At 44.3% G+C, this 19,253-nt stretch overlaps 1 protein-coding gene across 2 annotated transcripts in view; it reads right to left on the reverse strand.

Annotated features, from left to right (window-relative positions):
- CARD10 (caspase recruitment domain family member 10) overlaps nt 1–9,281 on the reverse strand; it is a 47,442-nt gene extending 38,161 nt beyond the window's left edge. The window contains exons 1-4 of one of the 2 annotated variants that reach the window (XM_081211092.1): nt 8,934–9,281; nt 7,657–7,801; nt 2,077–2,289; nt 1,010–1,147 (exon numbers count right to left, since the gene is read on the reverse strand). In XM_081211092.1, the coding sequence (XP_081067218.1) occupies nt 1,010–1,147; nt 2,077–2,289; nt 7,657–7,663 (358 nt within the window). In that variant the 5' untranslated portion in view covers nt 7,664–7,801; nt 8,934–9,281. Of the gene's footprint in view, nt 1–1,009; nt 1,148–2,047; nt 2,290–7,656; nt 7,802–8,933 lie in introns of those variants that run through there. The other variant, XM_081211093.1, reaches the window with a different exon arrangement.
- Between the last annotated feature and the right edge of the window lie 9,972 nt (nt 9,282–19,253).

The raw sequence follows: 19,253 nt of genomic DNA on the forward strand, positions 1-19,253 counted from the left end.
AATTAAAAATCATGCTGCATCTGTCACAGCACATCACAACTACTGCAACAGGCAGGAGAATCATTAAGTGGTCCACCAAGATCCTCAGCAATTTGCAAGCAGACCACGGGGTGGAGGGAAGTTTAGGAATAATAATTAATAATAATTTATTATTTATACCCCACGCATCCGGCTGGGTTTCCGCATCCACTCTGGGTGGTCCCCAACAGAATAGTAAAAGCACAATAAAACATTAGACATTAAAAACTTCCCTAAACAGGGCTGCCTTCAGATGTCTTCTAAATGTCAGATAGTTGTTTATTTCCTTGACATCTGATGGGAGGGCGCCACTACCGAGAAGGCCCTCTGCCTGGTTCCCTGCAACCTCACTTCTCGCAGGGAGGAAACAGCCAGAAGGCCCTTGGAGCTGGACCTCAGTGTCCAGGCTGAACAATTGGGGTGGAGACACTCCTTCAGCTATACTAGGCCGAGGCCATTTAAGGCTTTAAAGGTCAGCACCAACACTTTGAATTGTGTACCAGGCCAAATGGAGCAACAGTCCAGCTCGGTGTACAGCGGCTTGCTATGTTTCTAACCAAGGGCAGTCAAATCACACATTAACAGGACAAACATGTTCACCACACATTGGCTGGCATTTGCAGCAGCAGACAATGCCACATGTGGAGATGTTTCTTTATAAACACTGGGCATGTGCCAGGAAGATGCAGTCCAACTGAAGCACCCCACTGCGAGTACACAAACACACATCTCTGCTTCACACTTTGCGGCCGTCACAGAGTGGGAGTTGGGGTGCTGCTCCTGCCCTGCCTTCCCAGATGTGGCACCAGTGCTGCTTGTCAAGAATGGGATGGGGCAGGGAGAGGTGGCGGCGAAGGTAGCGGAAACACCAGGTTGGCCACCACATGCCCATTCACCCTGCATGTGATTCCCAGGCACTGACCCGACCCTGACCTGCTTAAGCAAGCTGTCGGCCTCCTGTGCAAAGGAGGAGACTTCCACAACTTCTTACCCAGGATCATTGAGCAACGCTGAACTGGCTGCTTCCCCGTCAGCTGGGTGAAATGCTCAGGGTAATAGAACTCCAGGGATTCTAGGAATGCTTCGTAGCCTCTTTTCCCTCGGTTTCGCAAGATATCCATGAGGAGTCCTGCGGAGGAAGACAATAAATAATAACAACAGAACAAATGTGTGCCACACGATCAGCAGCGAGCCGAACCAAAAACCAAGCAGCTTCAAGTATCCAACCTTCTCCCGCTGTCCCAAAACCATGCAGAAGCTGCTGGATTTGGAGGACACTGATAGCTCAAAGGTGGAAACAGGAAGAGGTCCCGAACCTGGAAGAATGGAGGGCAAAACTAATTGAGTACGCAGAACTGGATAAATTAACGGGGAAAATTAGGTATCAGAAAGATCATAGATTCTTAAAGGACTGGGGAAAATTTACGGAGTATTTGGAAAACATATGTGAGGAAGGTACAACGCTAGTATGTTTTAAAACAGCTTTGTGAATAATAGGGAATATCACCAGAAGGTAAAGAAGACTAAAAACATAAAATATAATGGAAATATTGTTATAAAGGAATGTGTGGATAAGGTTTAAACTACGAATGATTGCCAGAAAAGTTGTGGGAGGTCCAAACAAGACAAATAATGTGATATGTAAACGGAGATGTTGAGTGTGTTTCTTTTTGTGGAAAACTTAATAAAAATTTAAATGCAAAAAAAAAAGAAGCTGCTGGATTTGGAAAGTTTGAGCCCAATTTCATTTCAGTCTCAGTCTCCCTGCGTGAGTCTTAAGCCCCATTTTGTAAAATGGGAACAACAAGAGCATAAATCATAGTGATTGTTGCGTGGGTCAGGCAGAGTGAGGGGGAGAAGGAAAGGAAGAGAAAAAAGCTCTTTTCATATTATAATGCAATGTGAAGCCATGATAAATAAAAGCAATAAGCCAGGACCATAGAGACATGTGTCTGGGATCCATTCCTAGATTAGGGCTTTGGGCCAGGACTGCTTTATACAAAGCAAGCCCCCACCCCCAGCGCTGTACCTTCCATGCGAGTTCTTAACTTCTCTCACCTGTCCGATTGCTCTTGCATGGAAACTGGTGGGGACTCAGCACCATCTCTTCATCCTGCTCATCAATCACACGGCACTGGCGGAGGTATGGAGTCAGTTTGGCTGGGTTCAGAGAGCGGGTCAATTTGTGCCGGACACTCTCAATCTTTTCCCACAATGCATCTTCTTCCTCTCCTGCCTCCGAGAGGCTTTCGTTTACTATCTCCTTAGGCCCTAGGGGTGCACAGACAGGGTCATTAAATTTGAACCCGTTGCCCCTTTATGAGCTTTCAGCCAGTCTTCCGTACTCACAATCAGGATGGCTATTTCCCACCCTTTCAGAGCGCGCTCCTGGGTGAATGGAGAATGCCAGCCTTAGGACAACATGGAAGCACATGTCTGTTTGTTGTTCTCCTTTCATTTACAGGGAGCGCAGTGATGTGCTCTTATGTATGCAATATAGAAAAAGTATGGGCATGGATAATGAAGGAATTGGCATTGGACATAACACCAGTTCTTGGGGTGCTTCCAGGCAGCCAATTTACCAAGCATTCATTGTTACTTGCTAGCACAGAGGTTAAATGTTGCTGCATCAAAGCAAATAATATTCCATGTTTTCCAGAGCATTCACTCATCACCTTCCTTACTGGGGGAAAAAAAGTCTGACCTTTTGGGGAACCGCAACCACACAACCTGAATTTGCTGGTATGTGGACTGAATCTCACCTGAAAATAGTGACAGCCTCCAAGCAACATTTGACTGCAAAACCAAACCCAAAGGAAGAAACAACAAAGCTGCTGCTGCTGCTGTAGTGACCAGATGCTCCTCCAGACAAACCAGTTTATTCAGCATTCATCCCAACTTGCTTGCTGTTTATTGAGCATGAGGTCCGAAATGTTTGTGGGGTGGTTATACCACAGTGAGTATTCATCCTGACTTCCTTGGAATCATTTAACTCACACTTCTTAGTGTTTTTTCTCATCAGTTTCCTAATTGCAAGACATCTGGGTTTTTTATTTGTTTTTAAGTAGATTTGTTGCACCACTTTAATTACAAAAACCTAAATTTCCAGCATCTGTCTGATTTCCTCCTACACACTATTGATGGTCTGGAAGTCGCCCAGAAGCAACAGAGATCATCTCCCTGCCAAAAGGCCTTTACAATGTCTCCTCTTTAGCATCTTTCAAGTCCCTTCTCAAAGCCCACAAAGAAGGCAACCATCTCCAACCTGGTGCCATAGAGCCAAAAACTCCCATTGTGTTATATGTCCAAAACATCTGGAGGGATCAGGTTGAGGGAAGGCTGGGTTAACCCTTTTGTTCTCATTTCCACCTGAGAACTAAACAGAAAGAACTGCATTTGCTCCCATTCATCTTTGCTACTATTGCCTACGGTGGCCATCTGCCCTAATTTCCAGAAGACAATCCTCTGTCTGAAGGGCGATCAGATGACAAGTCCAGTGGGAAAACAATGAATTATAAGGGAGAGCAGAACCTTGAAATTGCCCATCAGCAACAGGGAGCACCTGAGTGGCAGACCAAGCAGGCACACAGGACACCTGGCCACAATCTTCCTTACTCAGTCGGTAGAGCATGAGACTTTTAATCCCAGGGTCGTGGGTTTGAGCCCCGTGTTCAGCAAAAGATCCCTGCATTGCAGGGGACTGGACTAGATAACCCCCACGGTCCCTTCCAACTCCACATGACACCATGAAATTATAGTAAATGATTACTAAATTTGTATCTATATAAATCAGGGTGCCCAAACTTTTTTTTAAAGAGGACCAGATTTGATGAAGTGAACATGCATGAGGGCCATCCAAAGTTGTTGAAATAAACTGCCACAGGGTACGGACCAGTGGGCCAGATTAGATCCCCGAAACGGACTTTGGACATGCCTGATATAAATAGATTAGCATATCCTTGTTTATCCTCTTCAGGTGCTGATGCATTTCATATTTTCCCCTTTTTTGCCATGCATTGACATTTAATTACTAAAAGGACACCCTGCTCTTCCTCCTCTGCACCCTTATGGAAATTTTTTTAAGCAGGTGTCTCAATTTTAGTCTATAAACCATCATGTGTATTGATAATGCTGCGTAACAGATAAAAACATGCTGAGAGCCCTGCTGGATCAGGGCCAATGGCCCACCTGGTCCAGCATCCTGCTCTCACAGAGGCCACACCCTGATGCTTATGGGATGTCAGACCTGATTGCATGAACACTCTCCTCCCCAGGTGTGACTCCAAGCAACTGGCATTCACAAAAGTGGACCTTGTGCAGAAGAAGCAGGAGCCTCGCCTTCTCTGGCAGCTGCCCACCTTAAGGCAAACCAGAGTGGTGCACTGTTCCCACCAAGCCAAACCAGCAGGAATGTGAGAGCATTTTAAGCCCCCCCCCCCAAAGGAACCAAGTTGATAAATCTGATCGCTCGACGACAAGTAGACATCCCCAACTGTTTGGTAATACGGACACACACAAAACACCTTCCCACAAAGCATTGCCTCCACTCCCTCCCTCCAAAGCTTAAACGTGGCAATCTTTACATGGGCAAAGTCAGCACTCTCCAGGGAACTGCCATCACGCCATCAAACAGGAGCAAATCCCCAACCTCAGGGCCTCCAAAGCAGCCCAGTATCAACATTGCTCATAACAGCAGGCCTGAACCTGACCTGCAGCTCCCTGGAGCTCCATTTCCCCTGCCTTTTCTAAGAAATGGAAGATTAGAACAAATACGTAATGCAGAGCCCCAGAGTCAAATGTTTGCTTTCCCACGGAAACCTCTTTCAGCAAACACCAGTGTTGTCTGCAAGAACAAGAAACCAAGCCTTTAGTGTTATCAGTCCAATCCTGAGGAATGCTCTGCCCATAGAGATCCAGCAGCCGCCTTCTGTTTCAATCTTGAAAACTTTTTGATACCACCAGGCTTATGCAGATGATCAGGAAAGCACCTTCCCATAACTGGAAACTGATGATCTCCAATTACAATTTTTAATGTGGTTCTTTAATATATATTGATATTGCTGTAAAGGTCTTTGATATTTTTATGCTATAGAGGTACAGCGGTACCTCAGCTTAAAAACAGCCCTGTTTACGAACGATTCAGTTTACAAACGTCGCAAAACTAGAAATAGTGTCCTGGTTTGCAAACTTTACCTTGGTCTAAGAATGGAATCCGAACAGTGGAAGGGCACCGGTGGCGGGAGGCCTCATTAGGTAAAGCGCACCTTGGTTTAAGAATGGTTTCGGTTTAAGAATGGACTTCCAGAACAGATTAAGTTCGTAAACCAAGGTGCCACTGTATATGAATATTTTTATAAATAAATAAAATGGACATATGGTACCCAGTAGGCTCCAAGTCATGAACAGAGCTGAACTTAAAAGGGAACTTTTACACAACTTATTGTTTGACTTAAAGGCCTAGCTGACCTGTCTGCAAACTTAATATTGGTTTTATAGCACTTTTCATTGTCACAGTTTCTTCCGAGGATCAAGGAATTGAGCTACTGAGAATTTTGTTAAGAAATGTCTTCGCTGCTGCCACTACTAGTACTCTGCAATTCCTAAGAGTGTCTCCACCCCCTGAGTTCAGCTCGGACACTGAGATCCAGCTCCAAGAGCCTTCTGGCATTTCTCTTGTTGCAAGAAGTAAAGTTACAGGGAACCAGGCAGAGGGCCTTCTCGGTAGTGGCGCCCGCCCTGTGGATCACTCTCCCATCAGAAGTCAAAGAAATGAACAAGCAAACCACTTTCCGAAGACACCTGAAGGCGGGAATGTATTGGGAAGTTTTAAAATTTTGATATCTCACTGTGTTTTTATATTATGTTGGAAGCCATGAAGAGGGGCTGGGGCAACCCAGCCAGATGGGTGGAGTACAAGTAATTTATTCCTATTTTTATTATGGTTCCCAGGAAAGAGGAAATGATTGTGAAAGGAATTTATATTCAGCATTACGGCTAGATCTGCAGTCTTCTTACAATGAGGGCCAGTCCATGACATTTTGTTTCCTGAGGTGAAGCACAAGACGGCGTCCCCTTTTATATCCCATGATCAGAGCCAATTGGACAGGCATCTGAATCATACTTCAACACTGGTGATGGGACAGCATCTTCTGTAGCACCAGAGGGCAGCAGGATAGCTTGGGGGTGACAAGCAAAGCATGTGAAACATACAGTGCTGTCCACAGGAGAAGCAGACTGGGTGGTTTCCACTGCTGACTGGGGACGCACCCCAAGTTTCGCTGACTAAGGCAGCAGGAAAGCCAGAGCTCAGAGAGGATGGACTATATAGCTTTTTCTGTACAGCATCTGCTTTGCATGCAGAAAGCCTCAGGTTCAATCTCTGGTGTCTCCAGTTTGTGCTGGGAATGTTCGCTGTCTGAAATCCCAGACAGCAGCATGTAGTCAGTGTGTAAACAACACTGAGCCAGGTGACTCAACTCCATATAAAGGCAACTTCCTATGCTCCTCTCTCTGCCTAACGGTAGGGCTGGCCCCGCATACAATATTACTAAATACAGTGGTACCTCTGGTTGCGAACGGGATCCATTCCGGAGGCCCATTCGCAACATGAAAAGCCCGCAACCTGAAGACCGTATCTGCGCAGGTGCGCAGTGAGATTTGGCACTTGTGCGCATGCGCGAAGTGCGATTTAGTGCTTGTGCGCATGTGCAAGTGGCGAAACCTGGATGTAACCCTTTCCGGTACTTCAGGATCACCATGGGATGCAACCGGAAAAAATGTAACATGAAGCAAAAATAACATGAGGTATGACTGTATTTAGACAAAACAGGGATAATGGATTTGGGGGGGCGGGGTGAACAGCGACTGGTGAGGAGAATTCTAGGCGTCATTCACACAAACACAAGACAGGAGCATTGAGTATTTCACCATGAAGAATTCAACATTGCAATCTTTTAAGCGCCAGATGAGGTGCTATGGAAAATAGGATGCTGGACCCGAAAGGTTCTTGGTCTGATTCAGGAGGGTCTTGCTATGGAACAATGTTCTGAGTAATACAACTTTATACGTTCATTCATTAAGGTCAGCATTCACTCCTTTGTTCTAACATCTCAATAAGCCCATTGGCGGTTGATAAAGATAAGCTAAAGAGATGGCACTGACTGATCCTAGACACACATTCTGTGGTATTAATAGCTACACAATAGGCTGGCAGCTATTGAGCACCAAAGCTTCCCTTTGAAGCTAAAGAAAGCTGACAAACTACAGTTTGCCTGTGACAGTAAAAGGGGGGAATCCCATCCCTCCTTGAACTAAATTCGAATAAGTGTAGCTCTGTTTCTCCCCATCCCGGCTGATTAAGCAGGGCAGGGCCATTCCAAGGATGAGTCATCAATCTCAGACACACAAATGACCTGCTGAGTCATCAGTCGCAGGTCTTGCCTCTTCCCCCCCAGGGCAGGTATTTCCTACAGTGGCTTCTCTGCCATAAATCCCAAGTGACTTATGGGGTTATATATTTAAGAGAGGAAGGGAGAGGAAGGATGTCTCCACACATACACAACTTCCATATAGAACAATCTCAAAATAAGCCAATCAGCTCTGCAGCCCGTTGCACCTCCACTGACCCTACTGGCTTACCTGTCATGCTGAAGAATTACAGGTAGCACCAGCCCAGGATAAAAACTTCAACTTTGGCGACTGCTTCTGATTTCTCCCTTTTAGTTATGATATGCATCTGTGGGCCATCTCACTTTCCGGGAAGGGTGGATTATTCTAAGTACAGCTGGCAACAGAACAACAAAACCCTGTGTTATTTTCTACAGCAAGGTCCTTCCCTTCTGTTTCATTAACTAATTCTTAATGACATGAAGAATGGTTCTTTTCATCTCCACACATGCAGGCTCCCCCCTCCCCGCTCCTTTTCTCTTGCTCTGTCCTCACGCATCTCTCTCCCTGGGATTCCTGTGTGTCATCTCTCTCCCTGGGATTCCTGTGTGTCCAAAGTACACACAGTAGAAATGCTGCCAGCCCACCACAAATCTCTGAGTCGATCAAAGGGAGGAGAAAACTGTTTTGAAAGTGGCACAGTGATTTTAACTTTTCACTGCCTCCTTAAATAATGCCGCTGCTCAAATATTCAGTATGGCCAGATGCAGCTCAGTGTGGGCTATTGGAAGGATCCGAGGTGGCAAAAGCAGTTTACAGGATTCAAGAGATCTTCATTTAAGCCAGGGGTCTATAGGACTTACTGCACAATTTAGGGCTCTGCACACACACACACCCCTCTTATTTTGCGTCCAGTGCACTCCCATGGCTGGTTTTGAAAAGCAGTATACGCACAACATTAGCCACAATGAATATCTATTCTGTCTGTATCCTGTCATTTCTTATGACATACGGCATTTTGATGCCTTTCATTCCAAACTGGCTTTGATCCAAACTGAGAAAAAAAGAACAACCTAGCTGTATTTTAAGCTGGCAACGTGTGCGCAGCCTAGATCCAGCACTAGGAGAATTTAAAATGAGCATACATCTGACCATGTGCAGACATGCTCCTCCTACACAAAAATCAATTACAGGTGGCTTCCCACGCACATACTACTAGCACGGATATTGAGGAAGGTGGAGAGTTCAAGCTCTCAGGGCAAGGGGAGTGCCATTCCAAGCAATCTTGGGCCTCACTGCAAAAATTAAATACCACTCACATCACTGTAGATCTATAACTACACACACAATTACTTAAATAACACTATCTCTATGCAGGGGTGTTAGCAAAAAATAAATACAAAAGCCATTTCTCTGTTCCCAGGGATCTAGAAACAGGCGGGGGGGGGGGGCAACGGAGGGAAACAAGAGGCAGGGTTGAAAATGAAGGAAAGAAACGCGAATACAGTATTTCCGATTTACATACTTACATGTAGGATACTTTGCAGTAGGGCTTGGGACCATCAGCCACACACACTCACAATAAGGGTCTCAGGCAACATTCCTGGGTATCACACACAAAGTGTACCTGCAGGCCTGGCCCCGCACACTCATTCACCGGCTTCCTCTGTGCACCATGAGGACTATCACCTTGAGCTGAGCGGCTCATTAATTCCACAAGGAATCGGGCATCCCCAGGAACAAACTCCCGATCCGGAAGGAGCAGCCGGGGGAGTTGGTCCACTTTCCCCGCTCCGCGCGCGCCCTTTGCCTCCCTCCGCGCCTTCTTCCGTCTTAGCCCCGCACCCGGCCCGCCTCTCGCCCCTGCATACTCCCGACTACTCATCCCTTGCACACACACGCACGCACACCTGGCGGGAGCAGTCACCAGTCACCAGCCTGGTCCCGGGCCGGAAAGGGGGCCGGGCTATAGGCAGGCAAGGGCAGATTTGCACACTGGCGTTTGAATGGAGGAATTCGCCCTCTGAGCCAAAACAAGTCCCAGCAGCCCCTCCGCCGGCTCAGGAATGCGCGCCGTGTGGATGCCATTCCCCGGGGAGAGACAGGCGCTCGCCCGGGGGGCGGGGAGGACGGCGGCGAAAGGGAGCGAGGGACCCCGAAGCCAAGAGGGTCCGAAGGGATCGGTCCACAAGATCCCTTAGGGAACACATGTGCTTCCTCCCTGCTCGGCCGGTGGCGCGAAGAGGCATTTAGCCATCACGTAACAATGCCTAAATGTTTCACATCTTGTATTATCCTGTAGAGGAGGTCCGTGTTGTTGTTATTTCTTTCTGTGGATTATTATTATTATTATTATTATTATTATTATTATTATTATTATTATTAATTATTATTATTATTATTATTATTATTATTATTATTATTATTATTATTATTTTATTTTTGCGACCTCTTGGCACCGGCAGCGTTCAAGCAAGGGGATTTTCGCTCAACAGGCCCATCGGATTATAGGAGCAGGTTGCATTTGGTCGTGGTTTTTTGTTTTTTATCCCTCCCATCAGCCCAAAAATGTTTTCAGAGCAGCCCACGGATCTGCCGGGAAGCTTACAATCTTAAAAGACGCCACGCGAAAGGCAAATACAGTGGGTTGGAAGGGAGGAGGAAATAAGCGAAGCCAAGTGCAAGGTCTTAGTTACAAGTGCTGTTAGTATTTGTTTATATATATAATAACAAAGTTTGCCAAAACAGAAAGAAAACCAAAACCAAGGGAAAAATATAAAAATAGGGGTGAGAGAAAAGCAGAAAAAAACTGTTATGTACTGAGTTGAATAGGATCCAAACTGCAGCAGTCTGATTGGTCCTAGAACAATAGGATCCAAATTGCAGCAGTCTGATTGGTCCTAGAACAATAGGATTCAGAATGCAGCAGTCTGATTGGTCCAAGAACAATGCAGCAGTATGATTGGTTGGCAGGAACCACCCAATCATGCTCCAGATATAAGTGAATCCACAACCTGATTGGCTTACAGTAGAATTCCAGAATTAACCAATCATGTGCAGCCCATTGTGTAAATAATGTATATAAAGCAGATACTTTGAGGGGACTTTCATTCATTCCTCCTCACCACTATGAGCTGAATAAAGAGCATGAAATCACTTTGCGACTCTGAGTATATTTCAAAAACCATCCGTTCACATTAAAAAGGCAGTCATCAATATGTCCATCTTAATGTAAACATATTAAGTGGTATGTGCTATGCAAATGTCCACACAAAGTTGGCAGTTATAAGAAATCTGTTCAAATGTGCACATCAAATGCACAGTTAAAGCATATGACTCCCCCCCCCCTTTTCCGGGGAAATAAGAATCCTGAGAACTTTAGTTTTTCGTTCATGGAGATACAGTTCCTAGCTGCCTTGAACTACAGTTCCCAGGATTCCTTTGGAGGAAACTATGTGCTTTAAGTGTGTGTTGGGTGTGCTTTAAATGCATGGTGTAGATCTGCCTTATATAGATGCCTTATATAAATGTTGTAGATCTGCCTTATATAAATGTTCTTCTAATGACAAGCTGGGGTGGAAAATGTCAAGAACAGGAGCCAAAAGTTGCTCAAATGAAGTGGCCTCGCATCATTTCTCATCCTTCCTCTGTTACAACCTGATGTCTTGGCTGTTGCCTGGGTTACAAGAAAGTTATGTGTGATCCAAGAGGTCAGGTGTACTCCCAGGTGTCTGTGGGTGTCACACCTGCTCAGGATCCAGAGTTGCTTTGCGATATTGCAAAGGGATCCTCTGGGTCTTGAGTTGTGATGTGTAGCTCAACCCAATATGTTCACAGCTGCTGTGAAAAAAAGGCAAATTCCATGTTGAGGATCATTAGGAAACATAAAGTCAAATAAATAAAACTGCCAATATCACAATGCCCTTTTATGCCAATCTTTGATGCAAACACACTTTGAATACTTTGTACACTTCCAGACATCACATCTCAAAAAGAATATTGAAAAGTCGCAGAAAAGGGCAACCAGAATGATCAAGGGGCTGGAGCAATTCAATTGCAAGGAAAGGTTACGGTGTTTGGGACTCTTTATCTCAGAAAAAAGGCAAGTAAAGGAGGACAGTAAAAGAGCTGTACAAAATTATGCATGGTTGAGTTGCAGGAAAAGACTATGATGCTCAATTCCTACTTTGGGGCTTCCCATTATCTAATGGCTCACTACTGGTAAAATGGCAGCAGTCTAGAATATACCTTTGGACTGATCATGCAAGACATTTCTTAGGTCCTTATTGCTATGGATTTGTGGGTGCCCTGACTCCTCCAGGTTTCGGGGGGCCCTGACCCCCTAGATTCCTGGGTGCTGGGGTTTAATCAGTGTGTTGAGAATTATGGTGAGCTGTGTCCTTCTGCAGGAGGTTTTTGGAAAAAGCAAGAAAGGTGGGGCAGAACGCCATGCAGACTGGCAGGGAGAGGCTGCACCCAGAGACCAGGGACCATAGCTGACTTCTTCTCTGGACACAAGCTTTGCTGAAGCTACGAGAGAGGGAACAAGAGACACTCTTGAAGTGTAAAGTTCTGCATTCCCTCCATCAAGGCTCTGGTGTGGGTGGGTGGGTGTGTAAAGAAAACCATACATCTTAAAGACACTACAGTCTGCGCTGTGCCTCATTTCAAATGAAACATGAACCCTGGTTAAGTGCCAAGACCCCTGGAATTTTGCACCACTTGGCAAAGACTGAGGTGGCCTGTAGCGTCTTTTCTCAAAAGATGTGGTGCAGAACTTTTTCCTAGCCTCTTCCCTTTCTGCCTGCTGATTGCTGAAGAAGGCAAGCAATTTCTCCAGAACACCGATTTGGTTTGTTTGTAGAGCCGCCAACTTGAAACCTTGGAAAGAAAGAAATCATGGGTATGGGGCGAAGGAGATCTGTTTTTCTTCAAGCACTAGTGCCAAGTGAATGATGTTACCTGAAAGGTGGCCTGCCCCTGTATAGACCTGAAAGATCGCTTGTCTTAGATCATTTGGGGAAATTCTACCACACCCTACTGCCAAGCTTTCCAAACTTTTCACATTGGTGACACACTTTTTAAACATGCATCACTTCGCGACACAGTAATTCAGTTTTACTGTCAAGCCGGAGGTTAAACTAACTCCTTGTAGGAGATATGAACACATATTGCGTGACATACCTACACACTGCAGCCAACACACTAACGTGTCGCAACACACAGTTTGGAAAGCTCTGCCCTGCAAAATACCATAGATGCTGACCTGAAAACAGGCATTTTCTGCTACTGCACCTGTACTATGGAATGCCCTTCCCTCTGTCATATGTGAAGCAGCAGCCACCAGTTGCTTCAGACATCATGTAAAGACACATATTTTTGAGCAGACTTTCCCTGACACATAGAACTGGACTGTAGTGGTGCTGTTTTTCTCCATCTGTATTTCATGTATATTTGTTTCTATATGCTTTTATACAGCTGTTTTGTGTAGCATTTTTGTTTTAATGATACTATTTGTTGTTTTCATGTGGCGCTATGCTTAAAGATAAATATTAAGCAGCTTATAAACACTTTTCAATAAATAAATGAATAAGCAAAGGTTATGTGTTTCTGAAACCATACATTTTCTGAAGAGCTAATATTGGCTGACAGTTAGTAATGGCTGTAAATATCCCCGCCCCCCTTTTTTTTCTTATGAAAGACAAATAAAGACTCCTGAAGGCCTTTCAAATCTACTGCTATTAACAAAAGATGCAAACTCCAGAAACGAAGCAGAATTACTAGCTTGGCATGAGGAAAGGGGTGGGTAGCGAGGTGGAGGAACGAATCTAAAATGGCTGCCACTGAAGACTCACACAAATGCAGATAGTCAAGACAGCCCAAGATACTGTGCTGCCTATGGCAAAATAAAATACAACTAGTGGTGCCCCTGGTGATAAAATAATTATGATAATAAATTAATGATATATTAATGATATATTTTTGACCTTTCATAATGCCTCCAAAGAAATCTACCGCCTGAATCATGTGTGTTGAAATTTATTTTGGCTGGAAGTGGGGGGTGGGGTGACTCAAGCAGGCAATACAAAAGCGCTTGCTATTTGTTTTTTATTTTAGGAATTGTGTTGAGGCAAGCATCCAAGGTAACCTAAAAGGGATTTAAAAAGCAATAAAACCAATTTAAAATATGAAACTGGCAACAACACCCAGCAACATTAACTATTTACAACATTTTAAACACACACACACACACACACACACACACACACACACACACATACATTAAAAGCCCAGCAGCAGTATAAAGTATTAAAAGCATTTGAAAACAGGAAAGTATGAAACTGGCACCTCAAGGAAACAGGGAAGGTCTGATGAGCTTGCAGGAGAAAAGAAGTTGCAGAAAACCAGGAAGACAGAGATGGAGAAAATGAGGAAGAGTAACAAAAATAAGCAAATCCCATATTGAAGATTGGGGTTAAAGGTGGGGCCTGGGTGCAGAATAATCCTGCTTTAGATGTAGAGATTCTGGATTTTTTTAAAGTAAAAAATATTAATAATAGATGTAGATATTCTTGTCTGATCTGCAGTGGCGTTTGAGTGAAGGAGAAAAATTATTGCCTCATTAGGGTTGCTAACCAATCAAGGAGTGCTCCAAAAATAAATTAGGCAGTGGATTTTTGGGGGGAGGCCTAGGCAGGAGACCTTCAATGTGGCCCCATTCCCTCAGTTAGCCTACCCTCCTCACTGCCATTGTTGCTGGCTACTCTTGTGCCTCACAATGGCTTGCAAGACAGAGCCAACGAACAAGGAGGTAGGATTCCACCTTCCACCCAAAACGACAACAGTTGCATTTTCTTGTAAGTAAGGAAGTGTTTATCACTGCAGACTAGTGATACAAACTTGTCGTGAGGGAAAGAAAAGAAAATAGCCAAGGCAAAGGGGTAGCCACAATAAGCCCAGTTCAGATTCAAGGCCAAGGGGCAGTAACAGGGTTTCAAGACTTCAAAGGAGCTGTGAAATTGTCCCAACAAGTTTGCCTGCCTCCCCACAAGCTTTTAAGCGGAGGTGAAAAGCGCCGAGCTACTTGTGAGAATCCCTGTGCCAGTGGGAATTCCTGGCCTTATGGAAGGAATTATTAATATTTATCAGTCACCTTCCCCACATGTCTCAAATTGATGTACAAAACACAATAAAACAGTCAAGAGCAACGCAGAAATTGATGGTAGATATACTTAAAAACAATACAGAGTGGATACTGGAGATGGCAGGTTTGAAGGTGTTGTTGTTGTTTAGTCATTTAGTCGTGTCCGACTCTTCGTGACCCCATGGACCAGAGCACGCAAGGCACTCCTGTCTTCCCCTGCCTCCCACAGTTTGGTCAAACTCATGCTGGTAGCTTCGAGAACACTATCCAACCATCTCATCCTCTGTCGTCCCCTTCTCCTTGTGCCCTCCATCTTTCCCAACATCAGGGTCTTTTCCAGGGAGTCTTCTCTTCTCATGAGGTGGCCAAAGTATTGGAGCCTCAGCTTCAGGATTTGTCCTTCCAGTGAGCACTCAGGACTGATTTCCTTCAGAATGGATAGGTTTGAAGGTAGATTTCACTAAATCTGAAGTATTCAACATACCTCCACTGATACAAACTCACTTATTTGCATAGGTGGGTAACTCACTTGGTTAGAGTGTGCTGCTAAAAATACCATGGTTGCAGGTTTGATCCCCTTAAGGAGCAACTGCATATAAAGGTGGGGGGGATACATGGCAGATACTTATTCATCAGATACCATTTTTCTCTCTTTCCAGCCCCCTTCCTTCCTCCCCCCCCCATTCCCACTATTCCTCTTTGTCCAGCATATCGGAAGGAACAGGTCACTTCTGCCAGAGATCTGAACTGATCACTGAGGGCTCTCCTTCCACATTCATTATTCCAACCTTCCCCGTTTTCCCCCTTCCAGACTCCACCCCATTTGCAAGAAATCAGACTGAGGACCACATGAAATTAGGCCAAGGACCTCAGATTACCCATCCCCGTCTGATGTGACAGGTCACCTCCATCCCCTTTTACTTGACCTAAACTCACAAGGACAAGCTTTATTTAATGTCACTATGTATTTACAATCATTTGCCATATAATTATACAATTGTAGAGTTGGGAGGGTCCCCTACGCTCCTCTCGTTCAACCCCCTGCAATGCAGGAATCTCAACTAAAGAATCCTTGCGGTTGGTGCTAATAATAGCAATACCTGGGCTTTAAAAATTGCATTCTTCCTGAGTTTTCCAGTTTCATTATCTTACTTCTAATCCTAGCAACGGCTCTGTAAGATAGGGAGATATAGCAACCACATAATAAGCAAGGTTGATTAGCCAGTCATCTTAATGACATACCCTCCAAGTGTCCCAATTTTCAATTACAAAAGCCATCTTGGCTTCTGATTTTATATTGGAATGTCCCTATTTTCCCCACCAGTTCCATTGCTGCTGAGCTCAGGGAGGAGGATGAGCAGGTCCTTGCCCCAAGCGATGGTGGCAGGAGCATCCCATTGCCTCTCCATTGGCGGCCTCCTCCCTTGGGCAGCTCGTTGTGGCATCTATCTGGAGAGCGGGCAAGGAGGAGGAGAGAGGCTGCAGCCGCAGAGGCCCAGCCCTGTGTGACATGAGGGCTCTGAGGGGCAGGCAGGCATGCTTTGTGCATCCACATCTGATCTTGCCCCTTTCTAAAAGTTATTTATTGGTGTATGTTTTTCTTTTTGTAAATGGGTCAAACAAAGCATAAAATCAAATACAATCGGGATTAAGGGGTTTTCTTAGGATGGGTGTGCTGTGTCCTGTTGGTATATTGGTGGGGGCACCTGCACTTCTTCTGACAGGGAATGCTCTGCACTGGGGAGGGGAACCAAAATTGGGGGTAGACCACCCAAAAGGTATGCTGAAGAGTTTGCTAAAACAGTCATAGCAGATACAGCTGTTGTGAGTAACTCAGAGAAGGTTTAGGAACCTTCAATCTTCCAAGTGGTCAAAAGTTTAACCTCAGAGGATGCTGAGCTATGGTTAAATGCCATGAAGGCTGAACTTGGTTCCTTAGAGAGGAACAAGACATGGGAACTACCGTAGTTCCAGGCCTGCCCAGGCCACAAAAGGTTTACAAAGTTCAGTTACTGCAAAAGTTTTTCAGTGTTAATTTTATGCATTTTTAAAAATCACCATGGTATTTAACAATAATATATTATGTCCTTTCGAGGAGAAATTGTGAATTGTAGAATTTTAAATACCCGCCGTCATCCTTGGCTTCACTCAGTTTTGTTTATAACACTCTTCCATTTTCTTCCGGTTGTGAGGGTGGGGGATGGGAAGGGGCCTCACAAATGGAGTAGCCTAGGGCCTCTCTTCATCTAAATTCGGCCCTGCCTAGCTGCACAGGGGTCAGCAAACTTTTTCAGCAGGGGACCGGTCCACTGCCCCTTAGACCTTGTGGGGGGCCAGACTATATTTTGAAATAAATAAATAATGAATTCCTATGCCCCACAAATAACCCAGAGGTGCATTTTAAATAAAAGGACACATTCTACTTATGTAAAAACACGCTGATTCCCGGACCGTCCGCAGGCCGGATTTAGAAGGCTATTGGGCAGGATCCGGCCCCCGGGCCTTAGTTTGCCTACCCATGGCTTAGCAGCTCATAGCTCCTCCAGCTCAGGACTCAGAAAATCATTATTCCTTAGCCCCCTCAAACCCTGAAAAACAATTATGTTCTACCAATTATGGATGCCTGTGCAGATGCAACCTCTGTTGGGCTCAATGGGACTTACTCCCAGGCAAGTGGGGTGCAGGATTGCAGCCTTAGTTACATTGTTAAAGCAGTCAGCGATTCAGGGAAGTTGTTATACTGAATTAAAAAGGGGAGACACAGACAGCTCATTCTGCTGTGTATGCTTGGAATAAACAATAATTTACAGTAAAGGTTTTCGTGGACTAACACATATATATTTACCAGTGACTTGGCTATTGATCACTGTGATAAAAGATAAAATACATATTATAACAGGAGCAGAGAACAAGTAAAAATAAACAGCAAAGATAGCTGGGTAAAATAATCCCATAAATAGTGTGACTCGCCATAAAAGTCTTCATAAAACACTTAATGGAATAATAAAACATTTACAGCAAAACCATCCATATATTACATTAGATTTATGACTTAATTTCTTCCACCCACCATCCACCATATTTGTTCAAACTCCACCAAACCTGAATTTTACCAACCAGCGTTAGAGAAGATAATAGCATCCATCTGTGGAGGTTATTTTGCATCTCCAGATAATACTGTCCATTCATTGATATTAGTGTGTGTTGTGCAGTGCAATACCAATGTATGTTTACTCCTATCATGTTCAATGATACTCCAGAAACATGAGAGGGATTGCAGCATTACAGTACAATCCACTACTCATATCTACTCAGAAGTAAATTCAAACTGTTTAATTCAAGGGGACTTACTCATATCTCTCATTTTGGGGTGATTATCTCCTGATAGCCAGCTATAACCCTTTGAAGATTCCTTACATTAAAGATAGACTCTCCCATTTAGCGTATTTCATCTTTCCTCTGAGGAACTCCTGGAAATATAAATGATTTCACTTATTTCCCCTGTAAATTAGGTTAGACTGAGAGATGGTGACTAGCCCAATATCACCCACTACGTTTTGTGGGTTAGCAATAGGAATTTGATCCTGAGTCTCCATTGTCTAAGTCCAGCAACTGTTACAAACTGGTTAAATGACCAGGTGTATCCAAAGTTATCACATACGTTATCTGACTAATTCAGAAAACACTTCTATAAGTAGGTCAGCATTAATATTTCCTTATTGTTGATCAGAGCCCAGAACACAGTGACTTGTCTAACAAAGCAATTCAGTCATTGCAATACTGAGATCTGAACTACAAGCATGGTGGTTTAATCACTTAGGTTACAATCCTAACCCCCATTTACCTGGGAATATGCCCCACTGAATTCAATAGGACTTACTTCTGAATAGACTTGATTAGGATTGTGCTGCAAGCCACTATGCTACAGTGGCTTTCTCTATGTGTGCTTCCCCCCTCTCTGTATTGTATACCTGTCCACTGCTTATTTGTTTTACAGATAAATATGTAAGAACAGACACACACTCCATCCCCTACAAATACCCATAGTTTGCTACAATTTCCAAAGGGGTCGCCTAGATCAGGCTATGCAAGAAGTACTTCCCTTCTTCTCTTTCCATGGTTCATTTTGCATATCATAAATCCCTGCATATTTTACAAAAATGATACCATTCAGTATTCCATTATTACATCCATCAAAACTGATTTACACTGTTGAATTTATCTTAAAGCTGCCAGCGTTTTCAGCTGTACACAGTTATTTCCCATATATTCAATACAGTGGTACCTCGGGTTACATACGCTTCAGGTTACATATGCTTCAGGTTACAGACTCCGCTAACCCAGAAATAGTGCTTCAGCTTAAGAACTTTGCTTCAGGATGAGAACAGAAATCGTGCTCCGGCAGCGCGGCAGCAGCAGGAGGCCCCATTAGCTGAAGTGGTGCTTCAGGTTAAGGACAGTTTCAGGTTAAGAACGGACCTCCGGAACGAATTAAGTACTTAACCCAAGGTACCACTGTAAACGTTTTCCAATCTTCTCTAAATGTGTGTTCTTCTGGTTCTCTTATTCTATATGTTAAGTCTGCAAGCTGCACATCTTCTGTAAATTTAATTATCCATTCTTCTTGGGTTGGGACATCGCTCATTTTCCATTTTGGGGCTAACAAAACATGGGTCTCAGTAGTACATAAGCATAAATATTTATT

This window comes from Podarcis bocagei, assembly GCF_964188305.1.
Source record: "Podarcis bocagei genome assembly, chromosome: 10".
NCBI lineage: Eukaryota > Metazoa > Chordata > Lepidosauria > Squamata > Lacertidae > Podarcis > Podarcis bocagei.